This window comes from Elgaria multicarinata, chromosome 10, assembly GCF_023053635.1.
Source record: "Elgaria multicarinata webbii isolate HBS135686 ecotype San Diego chromosome 10, rElgMul1.1.pri, whole genome shotgun sequence".
Taxonomy (NCBI): Eukaryota; Metazoa; Chordata; class Lepidosauria; order Squamata; family Anguidae; genus Elgaria; species Elgaria multicarinata.
Genome location: NC_086180.1, coordinates 15528177 through 15546978, shown reverse-complemented (window position 1 = coordinate 15546978; position 18802 = coordinate 15528177). Strand labels below are relative to the sequence as shown.

Sequence of the window (18802 nt, the reverse complement as noted above, 5' to 3'; positions counted from 1 at the left end):
CCAAGGAACATTAATCATTGGGCAGCTTAGAAATGCATTAAGGGTGCAATCATAGGATTGTGGATTTGGAAGGTATCACGAAGATCATCCAATCTACCCCTCTGCAATGTGCAGGAAAACAATAAAACCAATCCTATTTCTTGTGCCCTCACTGCTCCTAAGCCTCCAAACTTGGAAGCTTATGAGCATCCAGTGCAGAGTGGAATACTAAGGCCTTAGCTAGACCTACGGTTTATCCGGGGGTCGTCCCTGCCTGCTCCCGGGATATCCTGTGTGTCATTTACAAATGTGTGAACTGACTACTCCATTGGAAAAACATGAGATTTTATTAATTTATTTCTTCAAAGTATTTCAGTCCCACTCTTCAGTGAAAAGACCCCCAGAGCAGCTTACAAACATCAATACTGAGAGAGTCCCTGTCCTCAGGCTTACAGCCTAAAAAAGACATGAGACATAAGAAAGGGATTGGGAGGAAGGAGGAAGAAAAAGCAAGATGATGATGCTCAATTCAGCTGCCCTGAGGGATGGACATTTACCTATTCCGGAACCAACTGAACTCAGGTTTTCACTGCATCTATTCTCCTTCTGGGCTGGCATGTTCCTTGTAGATCTGCTCCTCTTCTTTTTTTCCTGCAGTTTCTCTTATTTTGACTTCAAAATTAATCTGTTTCTCCTCCCATCCCCTCAAGGCAAGAAGACCCTGCAGAGGGACTTGGGGGTGGGCGGAAGGAAGTGCCACCCAGTGGTAATTAATTGGATTTAATTGTCTTGGGGTGGGCTGGGGGGCTTTAGAGGGCCAAGTTTCTTCAGTTTTTATCTTACCTCCCCATTTATCTTACCTCCCCACACACCTGCCGCCCTAACTGCTACTCCACGCTTTACAACTGCTTCTCCATCCCTGATATGTTAGAACAACTACAAAATTGTTTGCTAATCCTGGTTTAAAAACGAAAGACTCTGACCATGTGCAGTTTTGCATTTTAAACTCACTGAAATCATTGTACCAGCATGACTACACATATAAAATACGGCTTGGGTCCAGGTTATCTGAAAGACCGTATTCTCCCTTAAGAGCCTGCCAGTCCTCTGAGATCTTCAGGGGAGGCCCTTCCCTCGGTCCCACCACCATCACAGGCACACCTGGTAGGAACGCGGGAGAGAAGGCCTTCTCGGTAGCTGCCCCAAGGCTGCGGAACTCCCTTCCCAGGGAAGCTAGACTGGCTCCCTCCGTGGGGTGTTTCTGGAGGCAGGCTAAACCTTTTCTGTTCTGGCTGGCTTTGGGGGGCTAGTCTGGACCTCTGTTTATGCATTGTTTATATATTGGATTTTTTTTTTAAAAAAAGTTGTATTTTAAATGTTTTAATATTGTAGCGTGTTTAATTATTTTTAAATTTTTATATAACTCTGTTTTAACTGTACATGTTTAATTTGGAAAGCCGCCTTGAGTCCCAATATTGGGGAAAAGGCAGGTAATAATAATAATAATAATAATAATATGGAGTTTGCTTTTGATGCCCTCATCACCTGCCATGCTCTGGACAGGTCATCTGCCCTTGTCTCCAAGCTGCAGGGCACTTGCCTTTGACCCCATGGGACTATATGCTACCTAAGCCAATTGCTGGGGAACATGGGCGGGAGGGTGTTGGGTTCCTAGTCGATAGCTGGTTGGTCACTGTGTGACCGGAATGTTGGACCAAATGGACCCTTGGTCTGATCCTGCTGGGCTCTTACGTTCTTACGAAGTAGATGATGCTGAAGTAGAGCTGCGTTCTCCTTGGCTCTACAGTGAGGGGGTATAAAAGAGCCCACCCACCCCACCTGCTCCTCCGCTCCCCCGTCGGAGGCGTTCCGTCTGCATGCCGCATTCACACATGCAAGTCATCCCCGGCTGAGGGTCACGCAGCGCCGACCCGACCCCCCCCCCCAACCCTGCACGTGCTTCCCCGGCTGCGCCCCGCGCGCCACGGCGCCTCCTCGCAAGAGTAAACAAACCCGCCGCCTTGCGCGCGAGGCCGGGGATGCGCGCGGTGGGGTCCCGACGCCAGTCTCGTCGCCAAGCGAAAAGCCGCCGCCGGCTCGCTCGCTCGCTCCCTGCCTGCCTACCGCGAGAGGAGGGCAAGCCGCTGGCCCGAGGCGGCCGCTGCTCCTGCTGCCGCTGGGCCCACCCCCTGGCCCTCCGTCCTGCTCAGTCCCTCCCTCCGTCCGTCCGTCCCTCCCTCGCCCTGCCGCGTGCGCTCTCCCGCCCCAGCCTGCGCGCCTCGTCTCTCCTCGGCTCCCGCGAGCAGCCGGGAGGCGACGGCGCTGGTGCTCACACGACGCGCTGCCCTTCTTGCGCGCTCGCTCTCTCCCTCTCTCGGCTTCTCATTCTCTCCCTGTGGGCCCCGCTGCTCCGGGCCGAGGGCCGAGGGCTCTATCCCTGGAAAGGCGGAGGAAGTGACCGGAGAGGAGGGCTGCTGACCAGCCGCCTGAGCGGGCAGGTGAGTGCAGCGAAGCAGCTGGCAAAGGCTGCCCGTGGGGAGGAGGAGGAGAAGGAGACGGAGCAGAGGACCAGGACCGGTGTGTGTGTGTGTGTGTGTGTGTGTCGGGGGGAAATTCAGGATACAGCAGCGCGTTGCCAGTTCACGTGTACGCATGTTGGTTGCGTGTGCGGTGGCATCTCCCCCCCCCACTTGTGGAATTTGTTGAGTGGGGGCTGGCGGAGAGAAACGTCCAGCTATTTGGAAGGGGGAAGGTGGCACTGTTATGGAACTAGCGTGTATAACGCGCACATTCACACACATTGTGTTCTGCATCATCATCATCATCATCATCATCATCATCATTATATTATTATTATTATTATCATTATTATTTATTACATTTCTATACCGCTCCACAGCTGAAGCTCTCTGGGCGGTTTGCAGAGCATTGATTGCTCCAGAATAACCGAAGCTGCTAGGTGCCTTCAAATCCACACTTTACTTCAAGCATGGATTGATTGAACTGGGGTAGGGTGGGAAAGAAGCCCAGCTTTTTAACAATTTGACCTAATTAACAGTAGCTCCACTTCATGGTGCTTATTATTGCAGTTTATGCCCCATTTTAGGGCTCCAGAAGAAAGCCATAAAGCATGTTCAGGGATAACTAACCATGTTATCTCAGTGGCAGAGGTTGCTTTACATCTGTATACAGTGGGGAGAAGGAGCCGGTGCGCTTTAGAAGTGTTGGGTCTACGATTGCCTGTTGGGAGAGAGACTTCGGGTGGGGGGTATAGGTGGGGGGAGAACTAGGGGGAGGTAGGCTTCTCCAGAGTGCAACATGTTGAAATTCGAAGTGCATATTGATTTTTACCAGGAGTCCAATGTCTGTTCATTTCACCCGTGTTTGGTAGAGCTGGAATTTAATGACTGCAGAATGCATCTACATTTGAGCTAAGTTGTGGAGCCTCATTGCACTATTTTGGTGTATTAGGTGTTAGGATTTCACCTACAAAACATATTTCCAAGTACATTTGGGGGGGCAGGGGAGAGGAGAAGTGATGAGATGACACATGAGCTTCATCTAGGTGACATCGCTGAGTATGTATGTACATGCATGAATAGCTTTCTTAGTTTCTGTTTACCATGGTATATAAGGGGGGAATCAAGTTTATGTAACAGGGGAGCATTTTGCCTGTGTGCCTATATGTATATGAAATAACCACTGCTGGGAGTGATTGTAGTAACTGTACCACTCCCAAGATGTGCTGCGGAATGGCACTGTTTGATTGGAACTCCGTTGCTTCTGGGGATAGGATGAGACAGAGGAAGAGATGAAGATCTGATGAGACTTGATTGCACACTGGCCCCTGTGTTGCTTAATTAAATAGCATAGCAACAAAGGAGAAAAATGGAAGAGTTTTTGGAGCAACCAAAGCCCTCTGTGAGCATTATCGCCAGTTATTGGAGGTGTATGTGGTACAGAGGAGATCCTTCTGGAAAAGTTCAGACAGTCAGACACGTATGCATGAAAACACAATATACCATGCCTCTCTCTCTCTCTCTCTCTCTCTCACACACACACACACACACACACATATTCACATTCTCTCTCACACACACACACAGTCTCTCTCTCACACACACACTCACATTCACACATGCACACATGCACACATCTGTTCACACACATACCTCCATTCCACACTCTCTGTTCCATCTCTCTGTGTGTCTCTTTTTTCTCCTTCCCATTCTAGCTGCCTCCCCTCCTCAGCCCTGCCCCCACTTTAAAAACAGCTTCAATTGTAAGCCAATGCAGTATATAAGACAGAGTCTTGCATTTGGACCTGGTAGACCTGCGTTCAAATCCTCACTTAGTTTGTTGGGTTACCTTAGGCTATTCATTCACACTCACCCCAACCTACATCTGTGGACTCTCGTGAAGAGCCCCTCATGGATGCCACCATGAGCTTTTTGGGGAAAGGGTTTGTGACAAGCTACTTGTGTCATAAATGCTTGTTCTTCCTGCCATTTTTGTAAAAATGGAGACAGAGAGAAGGATCGGGTGCAAAAATGGTTGCAAAATGTCAGAGCCAGACCCGATTTTTCTAGGAACAAGTGCCCTGAGAAGCCTCCGTTGAAGTGATGTTCTACATCCAAGGAAGGCCAGTGAAGAAAAATAAGTGTACACAAAAAGGAGAGGGACAAAACAAAAAGGCCAAAAAATGGAGGGCAGGGTGGGAATATGGGAGAAAATAGGGGAAATGAGGTTGGGGGGGGGGAGAATGAAAAAGTTGTGGTAATGGTAAAATGGGAGGCAGCAGAAAGGATAAAATGAAGTGGAGCAAATGGACTGTAAGAGGAGAGGGTGATAGCCAGATTCTTTACGATGAAAGGACAAACATAAAAGAAGCAGAACGGTACCAGTTGGCAAGCCCACTTTTTAAGCTCCGGATTGTTTCTAGTCAATTGGTGTTTTGCATTCCTGGCTGGCAGGGAATGAAGGTCCAGCTCCTCTCCCTATTAGGCTTAAGAAGCAATGGATCTGGCACACAAAGGAAGGAGATGATTGTTTCCTTCCCCTAGCCCAGACATCTGGCCCAGAATAGATGCAACTCTATAAATAATGGCCTGTATACGATGGCATTTGAATAACTGAATAACTGTGGAGTTGGAGGCAAAGTGCATAAGCAGGCTAATGCTGTGACTGGGTTGGTGCCAGTGCTGTACCTGGGCTTGTGGCGCCACAGGGTAAGTGGTACCCTGTGCTCCCTAGGAGCCAAGTAACAGTAGAGCTCAAGTAGCAGCGAGGACATCCCCATGCATCCCCCATTGTCACCCATCAATCGTGACGATGCTCTCCGATGGCAAACCCCATACAGTCACATACTCGCCATGCACGGAAAGCACCAATCAAGTTACAGCAATGGCAGAAATGCTGAGATAATATAAATCCCATTTCTAAGGGGAGACATGATACAGGTGTACAAAATTATGCATGCTATGGAGAATATGGACAGGGAGACATTTTTCTCCCTCTCTCAAAATACTAGAACCCGCGGTCATCCCATGAAGCTGATTGGTGAGAGTTCTAGGACAAATTAAAGGAAGTACTTCTTGTCACAGCGCATAGTTAAATTATGGAATTCAAGATGTAGTGGTGGCCACCAATCTGGATGGCTTCAAAACGGGGTTGGATAAATTCCTGGAGGCAAAGGCTATCAATGGCTTCTAGCCCTGATGGTTGTGTGCTGTCTCCAGTATTCAAGGCAATAAGCCTATGTGCACCAGTTGCTGGGGAACATGGGTGGGAGGGTGATGTTGCACCATGTCCTGCTTGTACATCCCTGGCCGATGGCTGGTTGGCCACTGTGTGAACATAGTGCTGGACTAGATGGACCCTTGGTCTGATCCAGCAGGGCTCTTCTTATGTTCTTATGTTCTCACACACAGAGACAAATAAACACACAGCACAAGTGGGCTCTCAGGAAGAACTCACCAACCCCTATCCCCTTGGACTCCTCTGTTGCTCAGCGGTTAGGAGGACTCTTGCACATGAGTTCCATAGGTTACTACAGCCTTCCCATGTTTGAGCCCAGATGTGGTTCCCCCCCACACACACAAGTGTTCATAAAACTGTGCACGGGTTGGCTCCAGGATCAGCCTTCCGCAAAAGGAAGGGACTTCCTGTGAGAGGAAGGACTCCATTTGCAGAAGGTTCCTCCATCTGTTTTTTGGGGATCCCCCCCATTGCTCACCCCATTCAGCAGGATCACCTTACTCTATGTATAACATTTTCAAGGGGCTGGAATGGTAGGGAGGGAATTCCACTTCCACCAGCACAGTTAATCCAGCATAAATCTGGATCCCACCCAAAATGTTTGATTTGTGTGAGGGGACATATGGCAGTATTCAGTGGTGTCATTCTGCAAACTCAAATAGTGCTGGCAGAGCTCTTTTGAATGTTTCCATTGTGCAAACAGTTGCCCATTATGCTTGTGCAACTGGTTACACAACTGGTTGTACAGGAGTTATGCCCAATAGGTTTTTCACACAGTCTTAACCCACAATTGCATGTGCAACTGTGCTTGTGCAAACATAACTTTAGTTGGATTCTTCTTTTGCGCATAGTTCGGAACTTAGTTTCCGCTAGCGCAACATCATTTGCGCTAACGGAATGACACAGCGGGATACTGCCCTAACTATTTTGAAGGGAGATTGACGGAGGCCACATTGATAAGGACGAAAATATGTCGCGATAACAACAGCAGAGTAGCTGGCTGATAGTTCTGTGGAAAAGCAGCTTCAGGCCTCCTATGAGATGTTGCGGGGACCCAGACATGGCCAGGCCTAGCTTTTGGGTGACCTCTAAGAGTTACAATAATTTTAGAGGGAAATGGGGGAAATGGTGGGATTCAAAGCCTCCTGTGACACAAAGCATCATCTTATCCAAGCAGCTGCAGGTGTAGAAAGAGGAGAGACTCAAGTCATAATAGCAACAGGCTCGTCTCCCAGAGTCTGACATCTCCATACATGGAATCCTGGGCTCTCGATCATCTAGCCCATCAGTGTAGGCTGGGGGGGGCTCAAATTTTGGTGGGGCTGTGAATCCGGTGTGGGTTTCAGTCAGAACCAGTCAGAACTCTAAAGGAGCTATCCAAGGTGCCAACCTGTTTTGTGGCTAGAGTTCAGCACCTTGGATAGCTCCTTTAGCATTCTGCCTGGTCCGAGAGTGGATTTACAGCCCCACTGAAATCGGAGCCACCAGCCTCCACTGAACCCAGTACTGAAAGCACCCCTTGGCCACTGTCATTATTGGAGGGTACTGTTTGGCAGCGGGCAGGGCAGGCTTGTAGGCAGCGCTTGTAGAATGGCTAGTAGCAACCAACAAGGGCCAGTAATGGTGGTTCTTACGCCCCCATTTATCCTTTGCATAATTCATTGAGTTGCAAGAGCCAGAGAGGCCAAATGGCCATCTATGCCCTAAGACAAGACCATTCATGACTCACATCTTGCATATCAGTGCAATCTACAGCGTGTAGCATGCAGAGTGCACAATGATAGTCCAGATGATTCAAGAAACAGAGCCAAGCCACAGTCAAAGGCAACACATTTATTTTACAATATCCATTAGGGTGAGGCTAGTGGCTCTGTTTTCACTGGGGTGGTGAATCCACTCCATTTTCAGCTAGAACTAGTCAGAACTCTCGTGAGGAGCACTTGGGAAGCTCCTTTAGAGTTCTGACTGCTTCTGATGAAACCCGGAGCGGATTCACTGCCCCATTGACATCGGAGCCACCAGCCTCAACGGGATGACCAGTTTCCAGAATATGGGAGGTTGAGATCCCCTGAAATCAGAAGGCTTCCTCAGGTGATTCTTGGCCTTCCTAAGAGCCAATTCACACAATCATTTTTCTAAGTTGCAGTCAGTGCAAGCTGCCTTCCAGCCGGTTTGTTGGTGTTGTAAACCGGACCTATGAATTGTGCAGTATTTGTCCTGACTTCACCATCTGCCCACTGGCCAAAAATATACCCTCAAAAGGTCTTTTAAAATTCGCATTATGCCAAGATGTGTTGACTCTGTAAAGGAATTGGACAAAAACCAAGACTGAAACAGCAACTTGAAAATTCACTTGTGGGGTGGAGGAGAATCTAAAGGAAGAGCTGGGAAGAGCTTGATTGACTGGCCACTTTGAAATTTGACACTAGTCCCTAGGACCTTCAAATGATTATTCAGCCCTGCGTAGGTTTGGTGGCTCAGTATTTGATGCTTGCCGGTTGTGACAAAGAATTTGAAACGATTGTCCGGTTTCTGTCAAAGTGATTTTTAAAAAAACAACAAAAACGTTGTGAGAATTGGGCTTTAAAAAAAGAAAACATAATTGATTCTTTCCCCAAAACACAGCAGTAGCTTTCTTGCAGTAGGAAAGACAAGGTTGATCCCTTTTCCTCACTTCCATTCTTGCTGTTTAGTTTTATTTTCTGCCAGTCTGACACCAGCATTTCAGTTCCAATGTGTGAAACTCTTAATAAGAATGTCCAACAAGAGCAGCAACTTGGATGAGCTATTGGCTTGAAATGTGTAGTGCCACATAAGCAGACATCCTGCTAGATGGATTTATAGCAGCGTTTAAAAAACGGGGAAAAAAGAACTGAAGTTCTCTTTCTACCTGTTATAATTGTGTGGGAAGAAAAACTGCTGGTTTCAGCATTCGGCTGTCATGTAAATGCTCTAATTGTTTGTTCCCGTTAACACAGCAAGCTTTTGATCTGTTTTCTTTGCGTAGGTCACCAGCCCCGATGGGAAATGGTTCAGTAAAACCCAAGTACCTGAAGAGGCCAGATGGCCATGTGGGGAACTGCCCTTTCAGTTGTTCGGGCAGCAGCAAGTTTTTGAAAGACCCGGGTTTGAACATCAGTACAATCACAGGCGCTGCAGATATTCTGAGAAGCAAGGTTTGGGAGCTTGAAAGGGAACTGAAGCGGCAGGAGGAAGAGTTGCACGAGAGGAATTATCACATCCTCGAGCTCCAGGAGCAGCTGGCCAAACAAACCAGAACCATCGGAGATCTTACTGAGGAGCTCAAGTGCAAATGCATCCAACTGAACAAGTTGCAGGATGTTGTGGACACCCAGGGAGCAAATCCCTTCCTGTTTTCTCCGCTTAAAGAAGTGCCCAGGGTCAACCAAGCAGCGGTCAGCAACAGAAGGAGAGGTGCAAAGGAAGGTGTGTCTGCGGAGCCAACGACCCGGACGTACGACCTGACTGAGCAGCCAAGGTTTTCCTTTGAAAAAGCCAGAGTCAGAAAGGCCTCGAGGTGAGAGAATCTCATGTGCTGGTAATGCAGACTACAGGACCCATGGCACAGCAATTGGGCAGTCAATGTGCACACCAGTAGCAATGGGCATGGATGGATATGCCCTTCACAGGATGTCTGTCTCCCGCTGCCCCATCCTATGTAGAGCTAGGACCAACTGCTGTGTCTTAAGATGTCTCCCACCAACCTGGATGAATTTTAAAGGGGGTGAGACAAATTCATGGAGGAGAAGGCTATCATTGGCTACTAGTCCTGATGGCTATATGCCAGTATCAGAGCTGGTATGCCTGTGTACACTTGTTGCTGGGGAACATGGACGGGAGGATGGTCTTGCTCTCATTGTTACCTACCTGTATTGCAGGTTACCTACCTGTGGGCTTCCTACAGGCAGCTGGTTGGCCACTGTGTGAACAGAATGCTAGAGTAGATAGGCCTTTGCTCTGACCTAGCATGGTTCTTCTGCCCATTTGTTATTTGTTTTGTGCCGTGCCAATGGTTTGTAAGATTGTGCCACAGTGTACCGCACTCCCTGTTATGGAACTCACTACCACAAAATGTAGTGATGGCCACCAATTTGGAGGTTTAAGAGGGGGGGGTGGATAAATTCCTGGAGGAGAAGGCTATCAATGGCTAATAATGAGGGCTTCGTGCTGCCTTCAGTATCAGAGGCAGTAAGCCTGTGTGCATCAGTTGCTGGGGAACATGGGTGGGAGGGTGCTGTTGCACCGTGTCCTACTTTGTTCATCCCTGGTCAACAGCTGGTTGGCCAGTGTGTAAACAGAGTGCTGGACTAGATGGACCCTTGGTCTGATCCAGCATGGCTCGTCTTCTGTTCTTCTGTTCATATTTCATCGCTGGCCCTTACACTGTTTTAGGAGTGGCATTAGTCCCCCATTAGCCTTCTCTGCATTGTCCTTTAAGAAAGAGGCATACCTTGACTGAAGAGAATATAAGAGAATATAAAGCTTTAATTCGGCAGAATGCAGGCCCTCTGAAAAGGACTATCTTTCTCTGAGGAACCTGTCATCATAAGTTAGATAAGAGGAAAAAACAGGAAGGGGGAAGGAAAGGAGAGCTTCCATAACAGGCTTGTGAGTTGTTGTGCAAGAGGTTGCACTACTACATAAAAATAAACCTACTAAAAAATGCCAGTCCCAAATGAGGAGAGGTTGTCTGCTGTTGTTCTTTCCCTAATGCCCGTTTAAGCATTTCCAGTAAAGCTTGATGGATTGTGTTTAAATGCATATTTTAAACTTTGTGCTTTAATTCTGCTCCTAGTGGAGGGTGTGTGTGCTTTTGTAGAAGGAATGGAATTTATTTATGTGTGCATACTGTATAATGATAGGGTTGCATATGCACAATAAGAAAGGCGTTTTTTTCCCAGCTGATGCATACTACTGAACAGAAGAATGAAATATTATCCGAGGCCTGTATTGCCCATAGCCAGTAAGAATTGCTTTCAGACAGTGAAGCCAGGGAGTTTCTGTAATCTGGAAGAGTTTGTACTTACTTCTTTTAGACTCAGCCCTAAATGACTAACATGGGTCTTTTTGAGCAGATAGGCTAGAGAGAACTCATATGAACTAGGCATATTTGGACTTTATTTACAAGGTTGAAATTATCACGAACCCAGACAATCCGTTATTTTCTTCTTGCTCGTCTTTCCTTTTAATTGTGCTCTCCCCTCCTGTTTTTCTGAAATCTTTGTTTTTTCCAGGGTATTTCACCCACTCCAGTGACATTATGTAGGCCATATTAATGACAGTACTTACAGCCTTTTCTATGCCAGAATTTGTTTATTTTATTTATTTGTTACATTTATAACCCACCTTTCCTCCAAAGAGACCAAAACATGGCCCTTCTCTTCTCCATTTATCCTCACAACAACAACCCTGTGAGGTAGGCTAGGCTGAGAATCAGTGACAGGCCCAAGTGGGGACTAGAACCTGGATTTCTCAAGTCCCAGTCCAACACTCTAACCACTACACCACACTTGCTCTTGTTGAAGTGTCCAAAGTTTCTCCCTTATTGAAATAAAATTTTGACCCTAGGCAGAATGATGAATCTTTCACAGCCCTTCCCCTATTCTAAACAGAAGTTGAACATTGACTCTGTAAGAAATCACTTTTTGAAGAGGTGAGGCAGACAGCATCGTTATTGAACAGTGGGTTGTTGTTGTTTTTAATATAACATAAAAACAGTTTCAACTTAAAATAGACCACACACTACAGCTTGGAAAAAAGGAGGCTAAGGGGAAACATGATAGAGGTGTACAAAAACTATGCATGGTGTGAAGAATGTGGACAGAAAGACATTTTTCTCCCTCTCCCATACTAGTAGAACCTGGGGTCATCCCATGAAGCTGATTGGTGGGGGATTCAGGACAAATAAAAGGAAGTACTTCTTCACACAGTGCATAGTTAAACTATGGAACTCACTACCACAATATGTAGAGATGGTCACCAATTTGGATGGCTTTAAAAAGGGGTTAGACAGATTCCTGGAGGAGAAGACTATCAATGGCTACTAGCCCTGGAGGCTATGTGCTACCTTCAGTATCTGAGGCAGTACGCCTATACGCACCAGTTTCTGGGGAACATGGGTGGGAGGGTGCTGTTGCACTGTGTCCTGCTTGTTCATCCCTGGCCGATGGTTGGTTGGCCACTGTGTGAACAGAGTACTGGACTAGATGAATCCTCGGTCTGATCCAGCAGTGCTCTTCTTACGTTCTTAGGAATTTCAAATAGAAACCAGCCATCACTTTTCTAGCTCTCTAGCAACCCCTATATGGGCTGTTGGTTCGTCTATAAAATGTTGGAATCAGCCCCAGTTCTTCGGCCCTAACTGTTCAGCATCATTGTTGAATAACTAAAGTGCCTTTGGCCTTCTAAGTCACAGAGTGATTTATTTTTTTTGACCACTAGTTACGGAAATAGGTTCTGACACTTATCAGTTAGTGTGCTGAATAATCAGTTCCCCAGGGATGGAAGGGATTCTCCAGAGGCCACATAAATGAAACCTGCAGCAGTTTGGATTTTCTTGGAAAGAAACTCAAATCTGCAGGATAAAACAAGGAAGATTTGACAGTAGCAGAGTTGTTGTTGGTGGTGTTTTTCTCCTACTAGGGCTGCAAAGTATAAAGATAGGAGAAAGATTGGAGTTATATACTGCCCAAACTTAATATTATTAAATTGCAAGTTGCCATTGGCTATGTGAGAGATCAGGATCCAAGCAGGTGTTTTTCCAGTCTCCTAATCTTGCACCTCCTGGTGCAAGATTTCCCCGGTAATTAAAATATATAGTTACCAAAAAAATGGGAGTTCTACCTGCCACGACCTCTGCTCTCTCCCTCTCTCTGTAGCTGTTTACTTATAGTGTGCTGCAAGACAGAGGATTGAAATGCATGTGTGACAAAAAGCTAAGGCATAGGCAGATTAATGCAGTGATAAAAAAATTAAATATGTTCTGAAGAACTCATGTGATGTGGGTCCTAAAACATATAACTATGTTTCTAATCCTGTTGAGGTTAGGGCATATGCCTGCCTAGTTATAGGATTTGAACCTCCATTTCCTGAAGGTCTGAAAGGGAAGCACTTCCTTGAGGTCTGAACAAGTGCATTTCAAAGCACAAAGCGGAGCAGGATTTTTACCTCCAATGCAGCCATCTATAAAAGGAAGCAGTGGATAAAAGGTGGCTCTGATTTTGGTGGGGCTGTGAATCCTTTCTGGTTTTCAGCCAGAACGAACCAGAATTCTAAAGGAACTATCCAAGGTGCTGAACCCTAGCTTTTAAAAAAAGGTTCAGCACCTTGGAGAGCTTCTTTAGAGTTCTGGCTGGTTCTAACTGAAACCCAGAATGGATTCACAATCCCACCAAAATTAGAGACACTGAAAGGATGCTCACCATATCCGAATTCCCCCAACATTAAAGACTTATCTTGAGGGCTGTTTCCTTCTTGAGGACTGTTTTCTTCCTTTTTCTCCCACTTCCATTCTACATCCCAAATATTATTTATTTATTTATTTTATTTATTACACTTATATACCGCTCCCATAGCCAGGGCTCTCTGGGCGGTTTACAGAAATTCTAAAATTGAGGTAAAAACAAGTATACAAAATTTAAAACTCTAAAACACAGAACATACACACATAAAGCATTAAAAACCGATTAAAAACTAAACATGTGGGTAATTAGGATGTGCCACCATATGCCTGGGCAAAGAGGAAAGTCTTAACCTGGCGCCGGAAAGATAGCAGTGTTGGTGCCAGGCGAGCCCCATCAGGGAGATCATTCCACAGTCTGGGGGCCACCACTGAAAAGGCCCTATCCCTCGTTGCCACACCCCGAGCCTCTCTCGGAGTAGGCACCCGGAGGAGGACCTTAGATGTTAGCCATTTATACATGGAATGTTAGCATAAGTGTATAACCACATGCCAATGTTCAGACATATCTTCAAAGGCACAATTCTGAGGGATTATTTTACAGCACATTCCTATCCTATGCCAAGAGCTGTGCGAGCAGAACAGAAGCACATGGAAGCCCTCTGTCACGACTCTCCCTTTGGGTCTCCTTTTTACTTCTTTCTTTACCACAAATACCTTTGTGGTACGGTAGTACTGGCATCTAGAGAAGCTGGGTTTGCGTTTTTTTACCACTCTTGCACACATGCACACACACACATGGTAACTTGATGAACAAAAACATTATCGTGAATTGGATTTATCATTAGCAGTGATGCTCTTTGATGCTGATTAGATGTTCATTCTATCTCTTTGTCTCTGTGGTGAATGCCCTATATGCTGTAAGTGCCAGGAAGTGCCCTTTTTTTCAAAATGGCAGGTCCACTGCCTTTCTTGTAAACATGGCAAGTGGATGTACGGGCATGGAAAAAAATGTTGAAATCCACCAGATGTCAGATGAGAGATGAAGTAATCACTATAACCAGCCAAATTCCCCTAGGCATTTCTGACTTTTTCCGCTGAAATTGGTATTGATTGACCTCTATACTCAGCAAGTTGTGACCTCTCCCAGATGCTCACACATCCCCCATCCCTGCATGTTCCAATATAATCTTGCATAATGAACTCTACAGAATGTATCCCATCAAGAAAGTTTGTGTTGTTCCGGTCGCCACACTTAAAAAAGATATTGTAGAGCTGGAAAAAGTGCAGAAAAGGGTAACTAAAATGATCAAGGGGCTGGAGCATGTCCCCTATGAGGGAAGGTTACAACAGCTGGGATTGTTTAGCTCGGAAAAAATGGAGGCTAAGGGGAGACATGATAGAGGTGTACAAAATTATGCATGGTGTGGAGAATGTGGATAGGGAGACCTTTTTCTCCTTCTCTGAAAATACTAGAACCCGGGATCATCCCATGAAGCTGATTGGTGGGAGATTCAGGACAAATAAAAGGAAGCACTTCTTCACACAGTACATAGTTAACTATGGAATTCACTAACACAAGATGTGGTGATGGCCAATGGTTGAAAGCACATGATCATCAGTGCTTGACGTATTGCAGAGCAGAGGTCAGTCCAGAAGGAGGGTGCCACCACAGAGAAGGCTCATTTCTGTGTCCAAATGGGACTCTTTGGGATGTGGCATGGACAGCAAGGCCTTCCCTGAAGATTGTAGTGGTCTAACAGGTCTATAAAGGGGGAGACAATCATTCAGGTAACCTGATCCTCAGTTGTTTAGGGATTTATATGTCAATAGTAATACCTTGAACCTGGCTCGGTAGCAAACCGGCAGCCAGTGCAGCTCTTTTAGCACAGGTATTATGGCAAAACACTCAATTCAACAGCTTTGCTGCAGCATTCTGCACTTAGCTGCATCTTCCAAAGTGGCCCCAAGGGCAGCCCCACAAAGAGGGCATTAGAGAAGCCCAGTCTCAAGGTTACCAGCGCATGGATCAGAATGGTTAAGCTATCCCTGATGAACAGGTTGAAGGTTTTTTTTCATGTGTCTGCCCCATTTACAAATTAAGCCTGGGGCATAGGGTGGATTTGTCCTACTTTACAGAGGACAGTCCTCTATTTGAAGGTATCTTCTCTTTGAAGAGTTGGGTCCAGTCTGCCCCCATGAGCTGGGCCGCTTGAGCCTCCGTACTTCTGCAATTGCCTGCGTGGCTTCCTGTGTTGATGGCGGACGGCATTAGTATGGAAGGGGGAAATGCAAAATTTACGGAGGCTCCAGAAATCGCGCTCCCCGCCCTGTGCCAATGGGGCCTTAATGCAAGGGTAAAGGTTTGCGCATTCTCCCCTGCGCTAATGTGGGACTTAAAGGCCTCATTGAATTAATAAGGCCCTTAAGGCCCCCATTAGCGTGGGAGTGTGTGATGCGTGATTTCTGGAACCTCCAGAAATTCTACATTTTCTCCTTCCACACTTATGGCGGCCACCATTAAAGCAAAAGGAGGAAATGTTCAATTTCCGGAGGCTCTGGAAATCGCACACTTCCCCCTCCCAAGTTAATGGCGGCTGCCATTGACTCAGGGGAGGAAAGGGTGCAATGCCAGAAGCCAGAATGGGCGGTTACTGAGCTCTAACATGGGGGCTTTCAGATACAGATTCATGGTCACACTAAGCGCAGCCAACTGGGTATGAGGGCTGGACGTGGGGGGTGGGGTCCGCTGCCCTCATGAACCCAGTTGGACGCTTGCAACAACCCTAGGCTTGATCCCAATTTCTTCCATTTCTATGAGATTTTCACAAGTACAATGAAGTGTTTGAGCACCATCATTTCCTTACACAACTCCTATTTATGCCAGTGGGTTTACAAAGAAGAATTTTGCTGAGGATTATGTCTTTAACATCTTTGCTTCTATTTATTCCTCACTGCAATTCCTTTTCCATTTCTCTTTCTGCTCTCGATGTTTGAACCTTGCAATTTCTTTTTCCAATTTAATATTGTGTAATGGAGTTGAATTCTTATTGTGAATGATTATATGCCCACTAATTATTACCCTGAGTAAATCTAATGGGGAAGCACAACAAACTTGGTGATAGTTGTGCTATCAATCAACAGTTATAGGGAGAAAGTAACTGCACCAGACGGCCCTCTAACGAAGTTAATGTTTCTTTATGTTCTCTGCAATAAATAAAGTACACCAATGCAAATAACAATTACCAATTGAATAGCTGGAGATGAGTGGGGTGGGAAATTGTTAGGAAAGTAATCATTTGGGGAAACGGAACAAAATGTTTGGTTCATTAGTACAGGTTGTGATGTAGTGGATCAGACCAAAGAGCGGTTTTGAATAGCTGAGACTTTGGGGCGAAGGGGAGTTCTATATCACAGAAGGGGGCACTCTTGGGTTGGCTATGGGGCTGAAGGGCTTCGTCAGGTTTCACTTCCCCTTAGATCTTTTATGCAACTCCAAAATAGATGTGGAACTCTCTTATGTCATGTCCATATGCTTCAACTCCGTACTGATGATATTGCTTTATATATTACATTCATATCCCACACTTTTCCTCTTTCAAGGAGCTGAAGATGGCTTACATGGCCCTCGTCCTCTCCATTTTATCTTCACAACAACCTTGTGAAGTAGGTTAGCCTGAGAGTCAGTCAGTGACTGTCCCAAAGTTATAGAATCATAGAATAGTAGAGTAGGAAGGGGCCTATAAGGCCATCGAGTCCAGCCCCCTGCTCAATGGAGGAATCACCTTAAAGCATCCCTGACAGATAGCTGTCCAGCTGCCTCTAGTATGGGAGAGCCCACCACCTCCCTTATATTTTATACAATATAAAAGCTCTCACCTGAGCTTTTATATTGTATTTTATATTATGGTTTTATACTGTTGTTTTATACTTTGAATGGTTTTAATTTTTGTGAACTGCCCAGAGAGCTCCGGCTATTGGGCGGTATAGAAATGTAATAAATAAAAATAAAATAAATAGGTCATTGGTTCCATTGTCGTACTGCTCTAACAGTCAGGAAGTTTTTCCTGATGTCCAGCCAGAATCTGGCTTCCTGTCACTTGAGCCCATTATTCCGCATCCTGCATTCTCGTCACCCAGTGAGTGGAGAATAGAACCCAGATCGCCTGAGTCCAAGTCTAACACTAACCACTATACCACACAGGCTCTTTCCAATTCTGCTACATGATCCATGTTTTGGAGGTAGAATGTGCAGTGACAAGAACTTTCTGCTTTGTGTATGGAACCCCTGAGGAAGGAGGTTACACAAGATGGGCAAGTGGGGAAAAATAAACTGGCACTTGTGTGATCTTGTATTATTTTTGGTTTTGCCTACTTTTGATGCTTCCTGTTGTTGGCTGTGTTCTAAATAGAAATGCTGCAGACCTTGTAGATGAAAAATGTACGTTATTATTATTATTATTATTATTATTATTATTATTATTTATTTATTTATATAGCACCATCAATGTACATGGTGCTGTACAGAGTAAAACAGTAAATAGCAAGACCCTGCCGCATAGGCTTACATTCTAATAAAATCATAATAAAACAATAAGGAGGGGAAGAGAATGCAAACAGGCACAGGGTAGGGTAAACAGGCACTGGGTAGGGTAAAACTAACAGTATAAAGTCAGAACAAAATCAAGTTTTAAAAGCTTTAGGAAAAAGAAAAGTTTTTAGCTGAGCTTTAAAAGCTGCGATTGAACTTGTAGTTCTCAAATGTTCTGGAAGAGCGTTCCAGGCATAAGGGGCAGCAGAAGAAAATGGACGAAGCCGAGCAAGGGAAGTAGAGACCCTTGGGCAGGCGAGAAACATGGCATCAGAGGAGCGAAGAGCACAAGCGGGGCAATAGTGTGAGATGAGAGATAGAAGGAGCTAGACAGTGAAAAGCTTTGTAGGTCAACAGGAGAAGTTTATATTGGATTCTGAAGTGAATTGGAAGCCAATGAAGAGATTTCTAGCACTCAGCTGTGGCCTTTTCCCCCTGTGCATATGCAGCCTTCCAAACCTGGTGCCTTCAAGATCTGTTGGACTACAAATTTCATCATCCCTATGCTATCTGAGGATGGTGAGAGTTGTAGTCCAAAACTTCTGTAGGGCACCAGGGAAAGCTGGCCTGGTTGTACATTACCTTCATTTAAACCAGAATGATTTACAGTAGTGATGCAAATCTAACAGTTCATCTCTATAAAATATAGTGATCTGAATAACAGGCTTGATATATGGCTGATAAAATGCCGTCCTGGAGATAGACGGATGCATTGATTGTGGGGCTTAAAGGGCAGGTGTAACTATGCATTAAAATGAAAATCCCTGGGAAAGTGGTGGCATAATATTCTTCTCAGGATAGTGTTCTCGAAATCCTCAAAAGATTGCACCTGAGCTGGCCCTGTAACCATGCACATAAGATATTTTTCTCATGGGCTATAGAAAATTGCCTTAGACCATTGGCCTAGTTCAATAGTGTCAACACTGGCTGGCAGGGTTTCTGTCAGGAGTTTTCCTGACCTGTCTGGAAATGCTGGGGATCAAACCTTGGGCTTTCAGAATGCTACTGTAGTTTCCATATACTCCCTCTAGTATCAGAGGCAATAAGCCTATGTA

The 18802-nt window shown here is 45.7% G+C and overlaps 1 protein-coding gene across 1 annotated transcript in view; it reads left to right on the top strand.

The window, feature by feature from the left end:
• The first annotated feature begins 2438 nt into the window (after positions 1-2438).
• Positions 2439-18802, top strand: part of PRKG2 (protein kinase cGMP-dependent 2) — an 85608-nt gene continuing 69244 nt past the window's right edge. The window contains exons 1-2 of the mRNA XM_063136209.1: positions 2439-2477; positions 8744-9274. Coding sequence (XP_062992279.1) covers positions 8757-9274 — 518 coding nt within the window. The 5' untranslated portion in view covers positions 2439-2477; positions 8744-8756. The remainder of the gene's footprint in view (positions 2478-8743; positions 9275-18802) is intronic.